The following is an 18,759-nucleotide window of genomic DNA, read 5'->3' as shown; positions in this document are numbered from 1 at the left end:
TCTATCTATGCTGTATAATACACCCCTCTCTTAAAGGTGTGACTCTTACTTTGCCTGGGATGCTACTCTTTGCTCTCTTGCTCTCCCTCTATCTCCCCCTCTCTCTCTTTTCCTCTTTTTGCTCGTCGTGTAGCGCCATTAGCTGCTGATGGCTTTCTTCTAATTTCTCCATTGTATCATACACATATACATCTTATGCATTACCTGTCTTATATGCACCTCGAGATTGATAGCCTCGCTGCTGGCAATACGTGTACTGAATAGACACTATGCTGCTCCGTCTCTGCAGCCCCACCCGCGGGAGCCTAGTTTTAGCGGGCAAACGGCCCACTTTACCCACCACTCATTACCTTTTTCTCCACCGGCGCCGCCAGAAGCTGCTGACAAAGGCGGCAATTGGCCAATCGTAGCGTCCGGATTCTGGCCCTGCAAGACGGCGCTACTTCATCGACTGAGCCGGCAGTTTGGGCGCTGTCCATCCATCTCAGCCTTTCGCTTCTCCCACGAACACATGATGTGCAGCTGCGCGTCTGCAGCGTCTGCCGGGCTGCGACTTTTTCACACGCCCCGTCGTGCCTCGCAGCGGTGTCTCTGGCACTCCCTCCATTGCCCAAACGGGATGGCGCTCCCGTATTGGGCACAGACGCCGGACAGATCTGGACTGTGTCATCAGTATGGCCTCTTCGTCTGCTCGGGGCGAGTCGGAGTGGAGGGATCGTGGAGGGGTGCCAGGGGTCCCGAACCAGACGACTTGTCCGGTGGAGAAGGCCCGCGGCTGCCTGGCTGGCTGCGATCAATCCTCCAGCATAGCTATCGAGATATAAGAGGCCTTTGTTCGGCCTGAATTAACAGGTAATTGACCCATTGCATCGAACGTCTTCATAGCATCTATCATACATTCAGCTTGGCCGATTGTGCATCTACTTGACTTGGCAGGAAAGGCTTCATTGTCCTACTATTGACCAAAGATATATATTCATGGGAAACTCTGTTAGCTCGCAACAGCCTCAGCATCCTTTCTCTCGTTTACACCAATAGCCTGAGTAAAGCAAATAGACACTTTTTGTTTTCTTTATATCAGTGTCATCACACTTGCACCCCCTACCTAGCGGTACACACATTAGGCTCTCCTCAACAGATAATAAGTCTGTAGCCATGTTCAACACCTTCAAGTACGACCCTGAGACCAACAGTGTCCAGGAGCTCAGGCGAGCCTCTGACCCCATCTCTGCCCGGTCAAGTCAGCATCAAGCATGCAACAACTGCCACGCTAAAAAGGTAATACACCGCAAAAGCCACTGAACCACTTACTTTGTCGTTAATCTGGCGCTAACATCAAACCCCCTTCTAGCTCAAGTGTAGTGGCGAGAAGAGCGGTTGTGAACGCTGCATTGCAAGCCGTCTGCGCTGCGAGTATACCCGCTCTCCCTCTCGCAGAGGAGGCAGAAGATCTAGCGGTAGAAATTCGACTGATAGCCGCGGCGGGCTTGAGCTTGCCAGCGGCGAGACCAGCCCCGGCAGCCGGTCCGGCAAGTCTTCAGGACACAGAAGCAGCAAGCATTCTCACCATGGGGGATCCAGCAGCAGCAAGTACAAGTCTCGATCAGGAGACGATGGCTACGGCGATGCCCTGGATCGATTGGATCCCTCAATGCTTAGCCCTGATGACGGATTCGACTTGCGTTCCTTGTCACTTGAGGGCAGCGGCGGTGCCATGAACTCTGATGTGTACGGTGGCAGCCCTTACTACGGTCAGCAGCAGCACGGTGCCGGAGGCAGCTGGCAGGATATGCCCTCCCACAGCCAATATGGCGGCTCCTCTTACATGGGCACGCCCAGCTCCCATGCGCAAGAATACGACATGGACGAGTACTACGGAAACTATGACGAATATTCGCAGTACCAGGAGCACCAGCACGATCCCCGATACTGGGGACAGCAGCAGTGATGAGGCCTCTCTGCTTCCTCTGCTATTACTTTTGTCTAATTTCCTTTGGCACCTTTTCCCTTTGTCTTGCTTTTGCGAAATGCCATATTAGAGCTAGCCCTCGTGGCTGTGTAAGTGAGTGATGCGACGCATCTAGACTCATACTTTGAATACCCCAAGCCCTTTGTATATTACGACACCACTTTTCGGCTTACCCCCTTTCAATATTTTCCTTGTCTTTGTTTCTTTTCCTTTTCATTCTCATTTTCTTTCGCTTTTCCTTTTTTTCTCTTCATATTTTTTACGTTGCCGTTTTCTGCCTACTTGCATATTTTCCGCATGTGCCTGCATGGATGACGTAGCATTCCTGCAGCGTACGTGTACCTTGGCTTTCAGCCTTGGGGAGAAAAACTACCTGATTAGGCCATGTATTATTCGATAGACGCTATGCCATTAATGGTTTCATGATTAGACGATATTGGGAAGGAATTGGACACAGCATAGATGCTTTTTATTTTATTTTATTTTTATTTCATCATATTTTTCATCTTTGGAGCCTAGTTAGATCAATCGATTTGATGTTACCCTTTGATTTTGCTATTGATACAAGCAAGTGGCTGAATGACCTCATGTTCTTTACCATACATGTCCTCTTTCACAGGCAGCAAAGTAGTAGTAGTAGTAGTAGAAAATCTTATGAATCACTACCAGGGGAAAAGACACATATGGAGATATCGTCACGAGATCTTGATTTGACTCATTTCGCAAAAAGCTGTGGCCTATGAGTCTACGAGTGTTTCTCCAGTGACATTCATACATCTCACCCATCCAGCGCCTCTTGAAAAATGGCACCCGCATCCAAAACCCGTGACATGAGAATCCCCAAGATTCCGAATATCTGGGGCGGTAGTGGCAAACAAAAAAAAAAAAAAGAAAAAAGAAAAAGAGCAAGGTAAACGAGAATGCGGATACTGGGACGAACGCATGTCTACGTCAAAAAGGCATGATTCAGCCCAGGCACTGGTCCGAACTGGTCACACAGAGGAAGAGGGCGGAAATGTGACATCTCCCCCACACACATACGACGTGCGTGGGAAATGCGCCTCAATGTACGCCATCCTACGCACGTACTAAGTACTGGGTTGTCGTATTCTACCCTATCATCGTATATGCGTTCGCTGGGTGCCAATGTATGCACTGCGTGCTAGTAGAAATAGGCACCGAAAGTCGTGTGCAGGCGGACTATAATTTCCGTGTGGTGATTGGATGAGAAGGGGGGGTTGCATGCAGCGTGGCTGCTTAGATGAGGGTGTGTTTGCCGTATTGGGTGCCTTGCAGGGGGGAGTGGTGAGTGCGTGCAGATGGTGCCTTGTAGACTAGGTTGCTATTGAAGATGTTTGTGGAGGAATATTCCAACAAGGAGTTTAATAAGCAGGGTGTGGATGCTGTATGATATATTTCGGGGCAAAAATGTGTGTGTGACTCGATATGTAACGGTGCTGCATATATATAGATAGTATATATATATATATTTGGTTGTTCTTTTTTTTTTCTTTGGCTTATAGAAACGTTGCTTTTTGCGTTTCACAGTAAAATAGGATGCTGATTAATTAATGTGAATCCTTCGACTTTTTTATCGGCTCATCAGCTGGACAAGGGTCAATGATCCTGTAGTACTGTTGTGATACGATCCGCCTGCTTGACATGCGTTATGAGCCGCATAATAGGAAATATATTAACGTAATGTTTTTTTTTTAAAAAAATAAAATAAAAACGAAGAATAAATTGAAAAATAAAATAAAGTGTCATGGGAGAGAAGGGTGACGAGGCTACCGGCGATATACATAGTACACGCGTGAGATACATTTCTTTTATGATGACATGGATGAAGGCGTTGGTTATATGTAGCATAAGAAATTCCCCTGTGAAGAAAATGGTCCTTCGAATTGGGAGGCATAACCAGTAGTTGAGTATTCTTTTATCTCGCAGTTATAGAGAAGTAGACGGGAAAGCTTTAAAAGTCTGTGTTGCGGAACAAGTTGATCATCCGTCTATCTAACTTATAAACACGAATCTAAAGTACATTCTGACCGCGTTAATAAACATAAACAAATAGATTTGAGAATAATTGACAGGTTGCCAATATAAACCAAAGGCTTCATATCGTCTCTATCCCGAGACATGTCACAAATCCCGAACCACCCAAATAATGCACTGAGATATTCAAATCATCAAGATACCATATAATTTCAGCCATCTAAGTTGCACGCTCATCTTCAACAGGCCGGGACAAAGCAGCTGCCTTTGTCTTCTGCTGATTTGCATTCACATATGCTTCATCATCATCCCTCACAACCTTAAACAGCGCTCTCGCAATGACCAGACGCAGAACCATGGACAGAAGCGAGGTAAGCATAATGCCACACGCCGAAAACAGCTGAATGCCAATATACTTTCCAGTACTCCTAAGTATTGCACCCGAGATTGGCGGGCCAATGAGGGATCCAATCCCCTTGAGGATAGCCACCATGCCCAGTCTCGTTCCCAAGCGACTCATATCCGGAGTGATGGATGCCAAAACAACTGATCCAAGTGACACCACGCTGCCGGACCAAAAGCCATACAAGACAGCAAACGCAAGATTACCAGCCTCGTTTGTCACGCTGATCCAGTAAAAGACACTCGTGCTGCTTAGGGCGCACACGACAATGTACGTGTCCAAGGAACCAACCTTGTCGGCAATGAAGCCCGGTATGATTCTGCCAGGGAGGGACGAGGCGTTGAGAATGGGCAGCAGATAGGCAGCCACCGCGGACCCCTGCATCCCGTGCGATACAGCGTAGCTCTCCAAGTAGTAGGGCGGATTGAAAAACGACAGGTTGTTAAAGAAGATGGCGATGCTGTAGAGCAGAAACGTCTTCTCCTTCAGGGCCGAGGCGTCCCAGAACCACCTGATGGAGAAGCCATTCGCCTGCCACGCCGGCTTCTCCGCAAGGGTCCGCGGCCGGATGAGCAGCAACGCAAACGAACACATGGCAAACGCCAGAAAGCCCATGATCCGCACAGTCCAGCCAAAGCCCACCTGCGGCCTCAGATTCTGAAACATGATGGGATACAGCGTCGACCCAAGCCCGCTGCCCACGGTGGCCAGGCCCATGGCCCGGGCCCTCTTCTTCTTGAAGTACATGGGCACAATGGCAATGGACGGGATGGAGAGGCAGCAGGTCCCCAGGCCGAGGCAGATGCCCTGCGCGAGCAGGATCTGCCAGTACGTGGTGCTGATGCTGGTGAACATGAAGCCCAGCGTGACGAGCAGCGTGCCGGCGGCGAGCAGGGCGCGGCAGTAGCCTGCGTCATATAAGGGGCCGATGATGGCTCCGACGGACATGAGGCAGAATATCTGGATGGAGCCGATCCATGAGATGGCCGAGGGCGAGGAGTCCTTGAGGAGGTCTGTCTCGTAGTATGACTGGAAGGCACCGAAGCTGTTGAGCAAGCCTCTGAGCGGTCGCCAAACCAAGGCGAAAGTTAGCACATGATTCTTGAGGGCTAGGGATCTTTTGTACGTAGTTGATATCAGTTGGTGGTTGGTGAGCCGTACAGGTGATTAAAGTAGAGCAGAAACGAAGCCACCACTTGCAGCCATGCCCGGGCGCCGCCATCTATAAGCGCGCTGTCGTCTTGAGTTTTTGTCTGAGCCGGGGGCTGAATCTGTTCCGCTGCTGGTTCCAACACTGATTTTTCGAAAACGCCCGCATCGGCTGCAACGACTTGCTGTACTTGGGCAGCGTGAAGCTCATCTTGGTGGTTGTTTGACATGGCCGGGGGGTTCTACGTATAGGAAGGAGCAGGAGAAAATCAAGGCGAAGCAGTGCAATGAGACGCAGACATTACAGCTTGGGTATCACGATGCGTAAAAACCGAGATAATCATACGCATTTGTAATCTGTATTTGCTTCTTTAAAAAGAGCATGCGAAAGAGTGAGTCGAGGGTTAAGGCACATGAGGGTGAATCCCGAAGCCGGCAATCCAGAGGCTCTCATCCCCCGCTGGGGACGGCAATGAGATCCGGCATTGGAGAATGGCGGGAAATACTACATACTTCGTGGAATGCCTGCAGCTGTAAGCTTTTGTTCTGGAAATACGTCGGGGAGAGCAGAAGAGACGATCATGGGTGAGCTGGGTTTAGCGCATTGCAACGATATGGGCTTTGGAGAGGCGAGTTGGTAGGAGCACGGAGAATGATTAGATGCACAGGCGAATAGGATGAATCTATGGCATGCACATATTACATATTTAGATCTTTTGGATCATATTAAGCCAAGCTCTAGCTATGCTGGGGATGCTCAGGTGAGATACGTGTATACGTGTATGAGTTGTAGCGAGCGTAGCGAGCGTAGCGGGAGTGCCATCTCCCCGGATCTTCGAGGATGGATTCCTCAGCCATTGATCTGATAACGATGAGTGCGACGAATGCAATTATCTGATCAGATACACCGCGCTCTATGGAGTTTTATGCTTGCTGGCGATTATTTCTCCGTGCAGTAGCTATTCCATATTAGGTACTACCTGTATTCTGCGCAAGGCTCAGCAGCAAATACCGGGTCATGAGATGATGGCGACATGGACTACGTATAACACGCAGCTTACGATGCTCCCGCGTCAGACTCCGTGGATGCTGGCGGGCGCTGAAGAGAGGCACTGCATCTGCACGTCAGTCACTCATCTTAAGCTACAAGTATTTACTCGTACTGTGAGAGAGATGTCTCGTGACAGCGAGAATGAAGGCGATCCGGATATTGGGCCCCTACGTATGCTGGTATGGTCCAGTAACAGGTGATGGCAGAAACCCAAAACCACGGGCGGGAAACGACGACATGCCACAGAAGGTTTCTACTAGCATGCATCTACAGCTTGCCGCCAGTAGAGATCGTTGAAGATTCCTTTAGGCCACTCAAAAACAACGACACACACTCTCCTCGCTCTTTTCGCCCTGTCTCTGACTCGGACATTGGCGGCGGCACTGTTTATTTCCGCTTCAAGCTTGCGGAGACTTTTTTTTTGTGGTGGCCACGGCTTATTGGAAATACAAGCTGCGCGACCGAGACTAGACGGAAAAAAAGAACGAGAGGAGATGGTGTGCAGTTCTCAGCACCGCCGTCAAAATCGGCGCCGGATCGGCCTCGCAGCTCCAAGACGGCCGTGTGTGTGCATACAGTACGGGCATCAAATTTGGGGCCCTCAAAATTCTAATCCCAATAGTAGTACCTACATGTATCTTCCGACAAGGCAGCATCGGCAATTATGCAGCAGCGATTAATTACTGCTTCGGCCTTCTTCCCTGATTCCCAACCGGCCCGTTGCAGCCGAACGCCTCATCAAAACCTGAAGCAAAGCTGTAGATGCCCGGTTGCAGCGCCATCACTAGTTTGCGGTCGAGCCGTGTCGTCGGTGACGAAAACTGGTAGCTTGTCGCGTGTGGCCCAGCGACAAGGGGGGGGAATTTCGGTGCTGCATTTGTTGCGGAATGCACAACGGTGCCCAATTGGCTTCTTTCTTTCTTTCTTTTCTTTTTGCTTTGGCTGAAACTGCACTGCGGCGAAAAAAGAAGGAAGACAAAAAAAAAAAAAAAAAAAGGAGAGTGAAAGGGATACAGTACGGGATAGAGGCTTCGCAGGGATAGAGCTTGGGGAAGCCCAGATGCGGATATAGCGGTGCAAGTCGCGGTACTGTGTCGCGTGCAATTAGTAGTGATTGTTCCCTTTTCCGCTGCCCTAATTTACGGAGATATTTCCCCGTAGTATAAACTACCAAGAAGAATCTGCGACACTGTGGCTTCAAGGGCCCCGAACTCCGTCGGTCCCTGAAAAAGGAAAAAAAGGGAATTATAGAATTTGGCGCATTAATAAAGCGGATTGGTAATTCGGGCCTGCAGTTACTGGTAGTATACAGTATAGCAGTGCTGCTAGCACCCAGTTGGAGGTACCTAGCGGGATGGAGCTTGGAAGGCGAAGAATGAATCACGGCTAGAACCAATTGCGCATTCTATTTAGATTTAGATTAAGGCCCAGATTGCGTACTCGTACGTACTGCCGAGTCTGCCTGCGCGTGTCTCAATGGCCTCACCTTTATCAATCTGGTCTAGGTGCGCAATTACGGATTGTGGATACGCAGCGGCAGCAAAGCAAATCATTTGCTGGCCATGCCATCTCTCCCTGATCATGGAGTAAAAATAGCGACTCCTACAGTACTCCGTACTACTGACTACTATAATTGCTCAGATCTTGTAAACCCCTATTCCTCCTCTAAGGTAGACACTTTACGGGGTATTTACAACATCGGTCATCAGGTGACGCCTCTTGGACATGTATCGTAGCATTCGGAACGGCAGATGAGTACATACTTGGACATGTAATTATAGATCCCGGCGGGCTGCGGCTGAAGAGGCACAGCGGTATTGCAAAGTACCACTACTACCTAGTACCAACAGTAATACCTACATGTACCTACCTACCCAGGTGCTCATCATTGTTGTTGTGACATGTAATACCGGGTGGTGATGGGAATGATATTTATGCACGCTTGGAGCTGGCTTTTGTGGTCTGCATTGCATGACGCGTTAGGAAGGTTGCACGACACAGCTCTCGGTTGGTGCATGGTATTTTTCTTTTCTTTTCTTTTACATGCGCTCAGGGTCCATTAAAGTGGCCACAGAATGCATTGAGCGTGCCGGATCGTACGATATGCAAAAAAAAGTTTTTATTTTGGTAGCATTCTGAATCTGGGCATTTAAGTGGAAAATACGCGCGCTTTTCCCGCGGAAAACAAGTACGGGGCAGCATTGCTTCGTGGAGTTGTGAAGAATTCATTCGTAATCGAGTATAACTTGCACGTGGGGAGACTATGTTAGCACTAGACCTTATGTCACTTTCCAAGTTCCCAGTCCACGTATAGTACTTCTCTTAGCGCAAACCGCCAAATTGAAAAGTTGGGGGTTGGGGGTTCTGCAGCAGCATGTTTTCTGCACTCTGTATTCTGCACTCTCTCTATCACTTTCAGTTGTTGGAACCACATGGGAGCCCCCTTACCGTGCGGGCACTTGGCAGCACCCCTTAGCTGCGTGTTGGGAAATACTATGTATGTGCTCTGAGATGGACCCCAGTGAGCGAGTGCATTCCACGCTCGAGGTCGAGATCTATGTGCCGTGCTTTGTGGCTTGGAATTGACTTTGGTGAATCGAGGTAGGGAGGGAGAATCGATGGCATCATGCATCTGGCTATTTTTAAGTCGTGCTTGTTTGTTATTGCTGCTCATCCTCCTCCAGCCAGCGCGGGGCGAGACACCACTGCTGCATGAGGAGAAGCTTCTCCCTTTTCTTCTGCTCTTCTCTTCCCGCCTATCGCCATTGACGTACGAGGCCCTTGTTGGCCCCGAGCTTTTAGCTTTCCTATTTTCTTGTACTGGCGTGTACAACACATGGCTTCTTACCTGCACGCGTGACCTGTGGTGACCTCCCGCGTGCGTCATTTCCGCTTTCAGAAATTGGCAGAGCACGGCGTATTGTCCTTCGCAACACAAGCGCAGATACCTGCATATGCTACTGTGCATAGCAAGAAGCGAATTGTCGGCGCACAGCAAATCTCGGGTTACCGAATGACATGACGAAAAGCGTCTCAGGGTCCAATTAGGTGCAGCTGGCGAGGCTGGGGCCCCCCTGCGCCGCGGGCTTTAGCCTCCAGGTTTTTGCCTCAGTGGCGTTTCCAGCTAAGACGTTCTCGAGAGGTGGTGCAGCAAACGCGGTCCCCAAACAGGGTAAGGAGCAAAGAAAGTTGATGGCTTACAAAAAAAAAAAAAAAAAAAAAAAAAAAAAAAAAAAAAATTGCTGAGCTGTCAAGAGAGAGAGGCAAACGGCTGCGGGATCGAGAGAGGTTGAGTCGCGTGAGCCCTTCTGCGACCTCCACGCATCATCATTACATGCAGCCCAAGGTCAGACTTGCAGCTACTATTGAATCCGATGTAGGTACTTCGTCGGTCTAGAAGCGCCATATGGACTGTAAAAGGGCAAATACAAAAAATGCCCAAGGCTGGACGGCCGGACACTCTGATGACTACACACACACACACACACACAAATCAGGCACATGTCTAAAAAAAGCGATGGACGGTTTGCGCAGTGCATGCAGACTGCGACAATCCCTCGAGACTCGCCACAAACGTCGCCGCGGATGCTTCCAATTCGACCGGTCGACCTGATTTCTGGATTGACTAAGGCTGCTTGAGCAAGTAGAGCCGCGTCAATCATTCCTGCTTCGTAAGCCTCCCCTGCAAGGCACGACAAAGGGCGAGGTGAATCGTATCAATTTGGTAGTAGTAGTAGGTAGCATACAAGAACGATGCTTGCGAATGGCCTGGGAAGGGGACTTGAATGGTACCTAACCGCGGATTCCTGCACAATATATGCGATGGCCTCAGTCCTCGCGAGCCCAAGTCCTTTTTTTAGGCCTTTGTCTCTCCTCTTCTGGACCACCGAGATGTCCGCTGCAGCCGCGATCCAAGAGCAGGACTTGCAATGGAGACGCTAGTATTGACCCCAATGGCCTGAACCCAACTGGCCGGCACGGAGATGGATGGCAGCCTCAGCGTGCTCCCAGCACTGTATGCCCGGCCCACCGCACAAAACGCACAGGCCCATGCTGTGCTGTACAGCGAAGGCGAATGCACTAGACGCTCCCCCGAGGCGCTATGCAATGCACCCCACCCTTCTACCGCCCGAGTACCTACGCAGTACATGCAGCGACCGTGTGGAAGAGCTGCCCTGTCTCCCCACCGTGATGCTACCAATTCCGGGCCCGAAACCTGCTTCTCTGGGCCTGCACGGAGTATTGGCCTAGACCAAGCCAGTGACAACACGGGGTGGGACACCACTGTAACGCCGACGCCGTTCTGTGCTGGATTGTACTGCCCTGCTCCAGCGGCGTCTCCAGCGACCGCGCCGTGGTACCGCCCACGTACCCGCCAAGTATCTGCTGGCCCGGTAGCTACGGCTTGTGCTCGCCTGTCGACAGGATTCCCCCCCAAAATTGAAACCTGAGCCCCCCGGTCTCAGTTCAACCAGCTACACTCACAGCACTCCAAGCATCGTCTCGACAGGGCATGCGATCTTCCCACCTCCCACCATCCGCCCACGCGACCTTGCCTGTTCTTCCTGACCGAAGCTCTTCGTACTTTACATTGACCTCTCCCGCTTCTCCATAAACCCTGGACAAGATGGCCTCTCAACTCCAGCTCTCGTTTTCCAAACGGAATACGCTTCTGTAGGCCTTTGCCCACCCCGCGCCTATTCAACTAGAGCAAAAGTTGAACTCAGAAAATCTTCACCACGAACAAACCCCATCCACGTCACTTCTACTTAATCATTGATCCCTTCTCCATCTCTCAAACTATTTTCTGAACTAAGAAGACGCCCTCAACCTTTTCTTTGGAGCCAATTTCTCGAGAATCCATACCTTTCTTGACAAACCACGCCGCCTGTTCCGACGCCATTCGCGCGTGTTGCTGTGCTGAACCTTGTCCAAAACGATATAGAGTCCTATACGTGCAATCAAACCAGCCAAAAAGACAAAAAGAGAACTCTCTTAGTTGACAAGACAACGGAGACAAAGACATACAAACACGGACGCGCATATAAGGCGGCATGGAACTGGACATTTTACCCGACAATAGCATCCCACTATTCTCGCCAGAGATAGCAGCGCCCTTCAGTTCTTCCGAATCATTCCCTACTCGGCTTGACGAATCTTGTCTTGTCGTTGACGGCTTGCCCTTGGAAACGAGGATGATAAAACCCCAGAATATTGCAGAGGGACCGCTACGCTCCGAAGAAAACGCCACCCCTCTTTTCCAGCGTCGAGCGACCAGCCAACAGACATCCTCCTCAATGTCGCCTAAAACTGGTACCATTTCTGGTAAGCCGCCTCTATTCTTGAATCCCCTGGGAATTAGTAAATACTAATAATATCATCAGCCGCTGCAGCAACCGGATCGGTCATATCAATAACTGCAAATCCTGCGTCGGAATTTCCCCTGGCTCCCATGGAGGGTCGACCAGTCAACTTTGGAGTGGTTGTGCCTGGCGTATATCGAAGCAGTTATCCAAAGGCAGACGATTATGGCTTCTTGAAGGGCTTGGAGTTGAAGACGGTAGTGTATGTTTTACCTCTCCATCTGTCTCTGTTTTCATATTACCGGATCGCATCACTAACCACGGGCTATCTACAGTACACTGGTTAAGAGAGATGAGATCGACCACGAGTTCGAGTCCTTCATCGGCGCCAATGGCATCCAGCAAGTTGTTTTCAACATGAAGGGAACAAAGAAAGAGGCTATTCCTTCAAGCACAATGTCCTCCATCCTCGAAGTTGTCTTGGATCGCCGAAATTACCCTCTTCTGGTTCATTGCAACCACGGCAAACACCGCACCGGATGCGTCGTCGCCGCCGTCCGCAAGCTGTCTGGCTGGAACCTCGACAGCGTCGTTGACGAATACAAGACTTATGCCGAACCGAAGATCCGGGAATGCGATGTCGAATACATCACCGCACTTGCGCCTAGCTCCCTGAATATCAGCTCACTTCGGTCGTTCCACGGCGAAAGCTCACGATTCACTCCGGTTCAAGTCCGGTCATTTATGAGGACTGTTTTATTCACTGCCTTTGTTGCCACCATCTGGGTGGTGTCTGGCTCTCAGATAGTCATCACCCGTGACAACATAACGAGATAATCCCCCCAAAACAAACGATTTTGGAGGGGAAAGAGTAGCTTTGTTGAATAGCTTCACTCGGCATGACCCACATGACGAGAAGTCCAACGTTACTTTGCTTTTAATTTTCTTTTCTCAAAAGTTCATCCAACAGAATCATCGGCAAAGATGAGAGAGACAAGAGAGTCCTGGGATACTACTGCAGATACAGAGCGGGGTTTTTTTGTTAGAAATTGTTAGTGTTTGGTGTTGTGTGTAAGGACCGGTTATCACGGTGTACAGATTTGTACTTTTCAAATCCTCTCTATCGAGATTGGGAGGCGGAATTGGGCTCGCAGAAACTTCAAGAGCTGAGATGATCTGCGAAATGGGCGTTTATTTTCTTTTGTTTTCTTTTTTCTTTTTCTTTTTCCCTTGTCCAACTTGTTCTTCTTTTTCTTCTCTTTGTCAATATCAGCTTTTATTATTGGCGCTGTGAATCGGAAGGAATGGGATTTTATGGATACTACACAAAGGTTTTGTGTCCTTTTATATTCAGATGTCTGTATAGATAGTGTTGGCTGAACGCAGCGAATACCTAAGACTGCCAACCCTTTATTTTGCTTGAGATCGGCCGATTGTTAGCGAATTTGGTGGCCTTGATGGAAAGGATACCATTGGCCCCTGTAGGTAGAACATCAATACGAAACAAGTATGTATTGACAATGCAAAGTGTCTTGTTTGTGTGAATTGTCTTTTCTTTCATTCTGTGTCATAATAATATACATGTATGCATCTCTTTAGGCCCAGCAACAATGTTGGTAATAGTACAAGGGAATACTCCTTTCTTCTCCTTTTTTTTTTGTTGTTCCGTTCATCCCCATAAACATCACACCTTCTCACTCCTTTCCCCCGTTGGCATCCAGTTCTTCATATCGTTTCCCATCATTTATCATCATACTGCCCCCACCGATTCCTCTCCTCCCTAGCCTTCTTATCCCGATCCTTACTGCCATGCATGTACACCCACCCGCCCGCCACGCAATTCGCGGCCCCCAAGCCAATCGCCGTGCCTCGCACCACGCCGCGGATGCTGAACTTGGCCCGCAGGGGCTGCCTCCTCCGCAGGGCCAGCAGCGCGTACAGGCCGGACCAGGCGGCGGCGAGGCCCGCGCTGGCGGTTGGGTAGCCCGACAGGTTGAGGTAAGACGAGAAGAGGAGCGTTGGGGTGAAGAGCGTGAGGGGGAGGGGCTGGAGGGGGCGCGCGTGCAGGGCGGTGATGAGGGTTGCGAGGAGGGAGGGGGGAAGGGATGAAGCTGTTGGTGAGATGTTAGTGTGTGGTATGAACTGCTGTGTGTGGTGTTGCGTGTGTGTAAGAGGATGGATGGGCGTGTAGAACTGGGGATGGGCAGAACTTACAGCCCCATTCGGTGAGATGGTCAGCTATGGATTTTTCAGCGGCGGTTCCTTTGGAAGCCATGCTGAGGGTGGGTTTGAAGCTAATGTTGCTACAAAAGACTGACTGGGTTGAGAGCTGGGAGTTTTTACATGAGAGAATCGTTTCATTAAAGGTGCAAGTTGTGACGTGATGTATTTTCAAGATGGATGACTAAGCTTAGAGGCATGAATGAAAGAGGTTATATTCACCACCTTGAAGCTGCAATAAAGTAAGTAGATTCTACATTCGCAAGGAAAAGTTTTACAGGGACGATTGCAACAATTATACATGTAAATAATCCCATTGAGTAACAATTCATCGCTCAATGGCTTAAACATTCATAGAGGAAGATTGATACGTTAGAACCCGCGGGTCCGGCCGAATGATTCGCCGACGACCCCAAAATTTCCTAGTTTGCCATATCCCATCGCACGACTAACAAGCATCGAATTAACGACAAACTCCAATCCAAACGCCTCTCTCTGGCTCCATTCGCGAATCCAATTCGCACTCATACGCCTCCATTCAACAACGCCTCTATACCCCCCTCTTCCACAACAACTCTCTCACACAACACAGCAAAAACCGCAAAATCCCCCATCATGGGCGGCAGGCAAATCCGCCCCGCGGGCGTCTACCGAGCCGTCAGCGAAGAGCTCAAGCACCAGCTCATGCCCGGCTACAACGTCCCCACGCCGCCCTGGTTCGCCGTCATGAACTCGGTCCCGCCGTCAGAGACGCTCGTGCGCAACGTCACCCCCCGCCACCGCGTGCCCAACCCCAAGGCGACCAAGCCCAAGAAGCTGTTCCGCCCCCAGACCATTGCCTACCCCGAAGATGCGCTGCGGACGAGCTTCTACAAGGACCATCCCTGGGAGCTGGCGAGGCCGAGGGTGGTGCTGGAGCTGGACGGAAAGGATCATCAGCATTGCGATTGGAGCAAGGGGTTAAGACAGCCTGGTATTCCGCTGACGGGTGAAAGGTGAATATTAAACGCTCAAGATGTGTGGATAAGAAAGAAGCAACATCAAACTAATTTTTTTTAATAGCGTGGTCCAACGACAACTGTGGTTAATGGAAAACCAAAACATGAGCAAGCGCAAAGCATACGACATTGTCCGCCGAGAATTCTACCGACTGCGCCAGGAAGAGGAAATCGAGAAGAGGATAGCCATCGAGGAGGCCCGCTATGTCGGCGCATACTTTGGAAAGACGAGGCTGGACATTGGTATGCAGCTCGAAGACAACGAGTTTGAGAACTGGAAGATTTGGGCCGGCAAGGAGACGGCCAACCGGGAGGCCAGGGCAAGCTCGGAGATTGAGACGTTTGGACTGGAGGATGAGGAGGCTGGCGCAGAGGCGGAGGCACAGCCTGTACCGGCAACAGCATAATAGAGAGAGGCATATAGATGTGTGTGTGTGTGTGGATGGTGGCCAGATTTGGCACTTCTTGTATTATATGATGTGTATGAAGAGAAGATGGAGAAAATGAGGCGAAGAAAAAAAGGTTAAAAGGGAAGAGCCAAAAAGTCCGCTAGCATTTGACGGGGCTTGGTTCTATATCATCCAAGCGGCGAGAATTAAACACAATTTCTCCAGCATTCTGTACGCCATACCGTATGGCCACCTCTTCGTGCTGTACGACAAAGACATCCGCTATGCCGGTGTGCAACAGTAACTTGCCCGTTAGACTTAGGGTCGATATCCGAGCCCAAGATTCGATATATATGACCTTCATGCAGGTCTCTGGAACAATATAGAGCATCTTCAGCAAATGAATCGCCAGCGCAACAAAGAACCCGGTAGCCGGCCCGTTGGAAAAGACTCGGCTGGGATACCGCAGCTTCCTCCCAACCTCGTTGTCTGGCGAAACGAGCAGAGCGGGGAAGATGTCGAGAATGCTGAGCAGAGCCGTAAAGGGCGTTGACCAGAGAGGTTGGTGGACTCTGCGCGCGCGCGTGACGATGCGCTTGTCGTAGGTGCCGGATGACGAGTCGTGAGATTTGCACAGGGTCTTGAGGCTCTGTTCGTAGTCCTCGAGGTGGTTCTCTGACATGGAGTCGCCGCTGGAGATGAGGTAGCGGCGGTGAGAGTTTGCGAAATGGTAGAAGCCGTCGTCCATCATCATGAGCATCTCTTTGGTGTGCCCGCCTGAGCCGAGGACAAATAGGTTGTAGTCCATTGGCGGCTGAGGAATGCCGACGCCATGCTGTGAATTAGAAGCTGTCTGTTGCTTTGCATTTCGTTTGGAGCTGCGATGTGAGAGGAGCTGAATGTGTCTTGTCTAAAAGGATTGAAATTTTTTGCTGGTTAGCCTGAGCTTTGTTTGATATATGTCTGGGGAGACTTGCTGAAGCAAAGATGATGAGAGCTATGCCGGAAGCGACAATGGTCAAGAGGCTGCGTCTTCCAAGGAGGGGCGAGGAAATGATTGTAAAGGCAGCTGAGCCGATGGCTGCGGCACCAGCGAGGCCCAAGAAGAGGATTGTAGAGCGAGCCATGATGAAGCGCTGGGGAGCAGCCTCTGCTATTGAGATTTCATGTGGACACGTTCATGTCTGCGTTTTTGTAAGCATCATGAGCGGCTGTGAGATTGGCGGGTGGTGTGAATCACTTACAGCGAGATAAACTTTATGAGAGGGGCATTTTTTATTTACAGAGAATCAGAGCTGGTTAAACGAGTGGCTCCTGAGAATAAAAAGAGTCGAGCTCGGTGATGGTTGAAGTGAAGTCTACGGTCAAACGGAATGCTTGTTTGTTCGCAGTGCGGCGTTCAGGTACCGAAGCTTCAGCGCACAGACCCACGTGCTCTCGGTGAACACCGCAACTGCAACATTCCTCCAGTTTCTTCTTCTGATTCAAATATACATGTCCTTGGTTCGAATTATTCTTATTTTCAACAATTTCAATAATTTTCTTTTCTGAAAAAAGTTACTGGCCTCTTCCTAGACTATAAGAAGGCAAGATTCGTCTGTCATATACGGCATCGTTTGGTATGTAGTAGGTGTCGTATCCTTCAACCACAGAAACCCCCTTTCAAACCTTTGATACCCCCCAAATTTCACAAAAAATCACGACTTTATCCGCATAACGCGAGGTACATCAGAACATGCGTCTCTTGTTAGGATGAGCCATCTGCATGAAGCGAGCCATATCAATCGCCCGTCTGGTCGCCTCTCTCGCAGCATCCTCAAGCATACCGTCGACCCCTTCGCCCGTCATGGCAGAACACTCAAGATACCTGTGAGCTCGGATGCGACGAGCATGCCAAGCAGCCTATCATGGAAGAAAAAGAAGTGTCCCCTGTCAGTTGTGCGTCTTCTTCGTAAAGCGGGCTCAACAGAGCAAACACACACAACATGTACTCACATCAGACGGGATCACACAGCAGGTCGGATACGGGACAAAGTCGTCCGAATCAAACGGGCATGGAACTCTGTGCCTCGGATCCGTGCACTTGTCGCGAGCGTCCTTCTTCAGGCCGACCAAGTGAAGAAGCACCTCTGTATGCTGCTGGGCGAGGAAGCCGCCCTGCACAGCCTCGAGCCACTGAGACGGTGATGTGAATGTTAGCCAAACAATCAAACGAGCATCAGACGGCTTTATATACTCACCCACTGCAAGATGGCATGCATCGTTGGCTTCTGCTGAATGTCAAAGCACAGGAATATGGCATCCCACTGCACATACGACAGCCGCTCCACCGTGTTCAAGTCCGGCGCGCCCGAAGTGTCCTACATTTCGACGCGCACCGGCTGGGAGTCGTACATGCGAGTGTTGACATATGTCTCGTAACAGGTGCGAGCAATGGCCCTGGACTGCATGCAGTGGCGGAGTCAGTATCTATGGCATATGTACATTTGATAAACGTGAATGTCAATAACAGAAGGAGTTTGTTCTTACGTCTGGGAATTGGCCATAACGTGCGCGGCTGTGTTTCATTGTCAACATCAAACCAGAAAAGCTAGAACCAAAGGTAAAAAAAAAAGCTCATCTTACAACAACAAGGACGTCTGTCCCGCCGACTTGGCCCCCACAAACAAGAAATGAATCGTCAACGGCACATTCAGCACCACCTGCGGCGACGGCGACGGCGACGGGCTACGCTGCTTTCTCTTGCGGCTAAACAGGCCCAAAAGGCCGCCTCTGCGCCGCCGTGGGTTCTTTGCTCCCGCCGCCTCATCGCCATCGTCGTCTCGGATTCCCAGCGCGGTTTCGGGGCGCTCTATCAGCGGTCCTTGGAGGAGTCCGTCGGAGGGGGTCACTGGCCGCCTATTGAAGACGGGGATGGCGTCGCGGATGAAGGCGAGGCGAGTGGATGGACGGCGCATTGGTCTCTCTGGTTCACGAAACGTCTAAATGGAATGAAATTATTGGCATATTGAGAAAGAGAGGATATTGCTGGGGGAGGTTACTGACAACGCGAGTGCTCGGTCGAGCTATGAAGCCATCGTCGAGGAAAGGATCCTCGCGCTCCATGCGACTAGGAACCGAGTGCCTCCAAGAGTCGATAGACTCGGCGAGCTCTTCAGTTAGCTCTTCAGAAACGTCTTGCATCGTTTAATCGTCGTTTAGTTGGCCGCGCTTTCAGCAAAAATGAACAAGTTGGTGGAATGGGGCAAAGGAAGCTTGAAGCGATGTATGTTGGTTGTTGAG

At 50.2% G+C, this 18,759-nt stretch overlaps 8 protein-coding genes across 8 annotated transcripts; 4 read left to right on the top strand and 4 right to left on the bottom strand.

The window, feature by feature from the left end:
* Positions 1-1,155: 1,155 nt before the first annotated feature.
* Positions 1,156-1,948, top strand: TrAFT101_004800 (uncharacterized protein; the record flags this gene model as incomplete). Its single annotated transcript, XM_024900340.1, has 2 exons — positions 1,156-1,278; positions 1,352-1,948. The coding sequence occupies 2 exons, from the start codon at positions 1,156-1,158 to the stop codon at positions 1,946-1,948; spliced, it is 720 nt and encodes a 239-aa protein (XP_024759835.1).
* A 2,010-nt stretch (positions 1,949-3,958) lies between these two features.
* TrAFT101_004799 (uncharacterized protein) lies at positions 3,959-5,902 on the bottom strand. Its single transcript, XM_024901959.2, has 2 exons — positions 5,529-5,902; positions 3,959-5,427 (listed from the first exon to the last, which is right to left on the bottom strand). The coding sequence occupies exons 1-2, from the start codon at positions 5,744-5,746 to the stop codon at positions 4,185-4,187; spliced, it is 1,461 nt and encodes a 486-aa protein (XP_024759836.1). The 5' UTR covers positions 5,747-5,902; the 3' UTR covers positions 3,959-4,184.
* Positions 5,903-11,058: 5,156 nt separating this feature from the next.
* On the top strand, positions 11,059-13,459 carry TrAFT101_004798 (uncharacterized protein). Its single transcript, XM_024906780.2, has 3 exons — positions 11,059-11,892; positions 11,952-12,132; positions 12,206-13,459. Exons 1-3 carry the CDS (start codon positions 11,622-11,624, stop codon positions 12,705-12,707), a joined length of 954 nt encoding a protein of 317 aa, XP_024759838.2. The 5' UTR covers positions 11,059-11,621; the 3' UTR covers positions 12,708-13,459.
* Positions 13,401-14,211, bottom strand: TrAFT101_004797 (uncharacterized protein). Its single transcript, XM_024905307.2, has 2 exons — positions 14,085-14,211; positions 13,401-13,981 (listed from the first exon to the last, which is right to left on the bottom strand). Exons 1-2 carry the CDS (start codon positions 14,143-14,145, stop codon positions 13,611-13,613), a joined length of 432 nt encoding a protein of 143 aa, XP_024759839.1. The 5' UTR covers positions 14,146-14,211; the 3' UTR covers positions 13,401-13,610.
* Positions 14,212-14,541: 330 nt separating this feature from the next.
* Positions 14,542-15,811, top strand: TrAFT101_004796 (mitochondrial 37S ribosomal protein mS23). Its single transcript, XM_024908305.2, has 2 exons — positions 14,542-15,085; positions 15,153-15,811. Exons 1-2 carry the CDS (start codon positions 14,706-14,708, stop codon positions 15,493-15,495), a joined length of 723 nt encoding a protein of 240 aa, XP_024759840.1. The 5' UTR covers positions 14,542-14,705; the 3' UTR covers positions 15,496-15,811.
* TrAFT101_004795 (uncharacterized protein) lies at positions 15,518-16,871 on the bottom strand. Its single transcript, XM_024905828.2, has 3 exons — positions 16,722-16,871; positions 16,455-16,661; positions 15,518-16,387 (listed from the first exon to the last, which is right to left on the bottom strand). The coding sequence occupies exons 2-3, from the start codon at positions 16,602-16,604 to the stop codon at positions 15,638-15,640; spliced, it is 900 nt and encodes a 299-aa protein (XP_024759841.2). The 5' UTR covers positions 16,605-16,661; positions 16,722-16,871; the 3' UTR covers positions 15,518-15,637.
* A 200-nt stretch (positions 16,872-17,071) lies between these two features.
* TrAFT101_004793 (uncharacterized protein) lies at positions 17,072-18,708 on the bottom strand. Its single transcript, XM_066127284.1, has 6 exons — positions 18,523-18,708; positions 18,103-18,458; positions 18,007-18,034; positions 17,718-17,921; positions 17,473-17,652; positions 17,072-17,379 (listed from the first exon to the last, which is right to left on the bottom strand). The coding sequence occupies exons 1-4, from the start codon at positions 18,658-18,660 to the stop codon at positions 17,838-17,840; spliced, it is 606 nt and encodes a 201-aa protein (XP_065983395.1). The 5' UTR covers positions 18,661-18,708; the 3' UTR covers positions 17,072-17,379; positions 17,473-17,652; positions 17,718-17,837.
* On the top strand, positions 17,230-17,664 carry TrAFT101_004794 (uncharacterized protein; the record flags this gene model as incomplete). Its single annotated transcript, XM_066127285.1, has 1 exon — positions 17,230-17,664. The coding sequence occupies one exon, from the start codon at positions 17,230-17,232 to the stop codon at positions 17,662-17,664; it is 435 nt and encodes a 144-aa protein (XP_065983396.1).
* Positions 18,709-18,759: the final 51 nt, after the last annotated feature.

The sequence above is a fragment of the Trichoderma asperellum genome, chromosome 3 (assembly GCF_020647865.1).
Source record: "Trichoderma asperellum chromosome 3, complete sequence".
NCBI lineage: Eukaryota > Fungi > Ascomycota > Sordariomycetes > Hypocreales > Hypocreaceae > Trichoderma > Trichoderma asperellum.
This window is presented reverse-complemented; position numbering and strand designations above follow the sequence as displayed.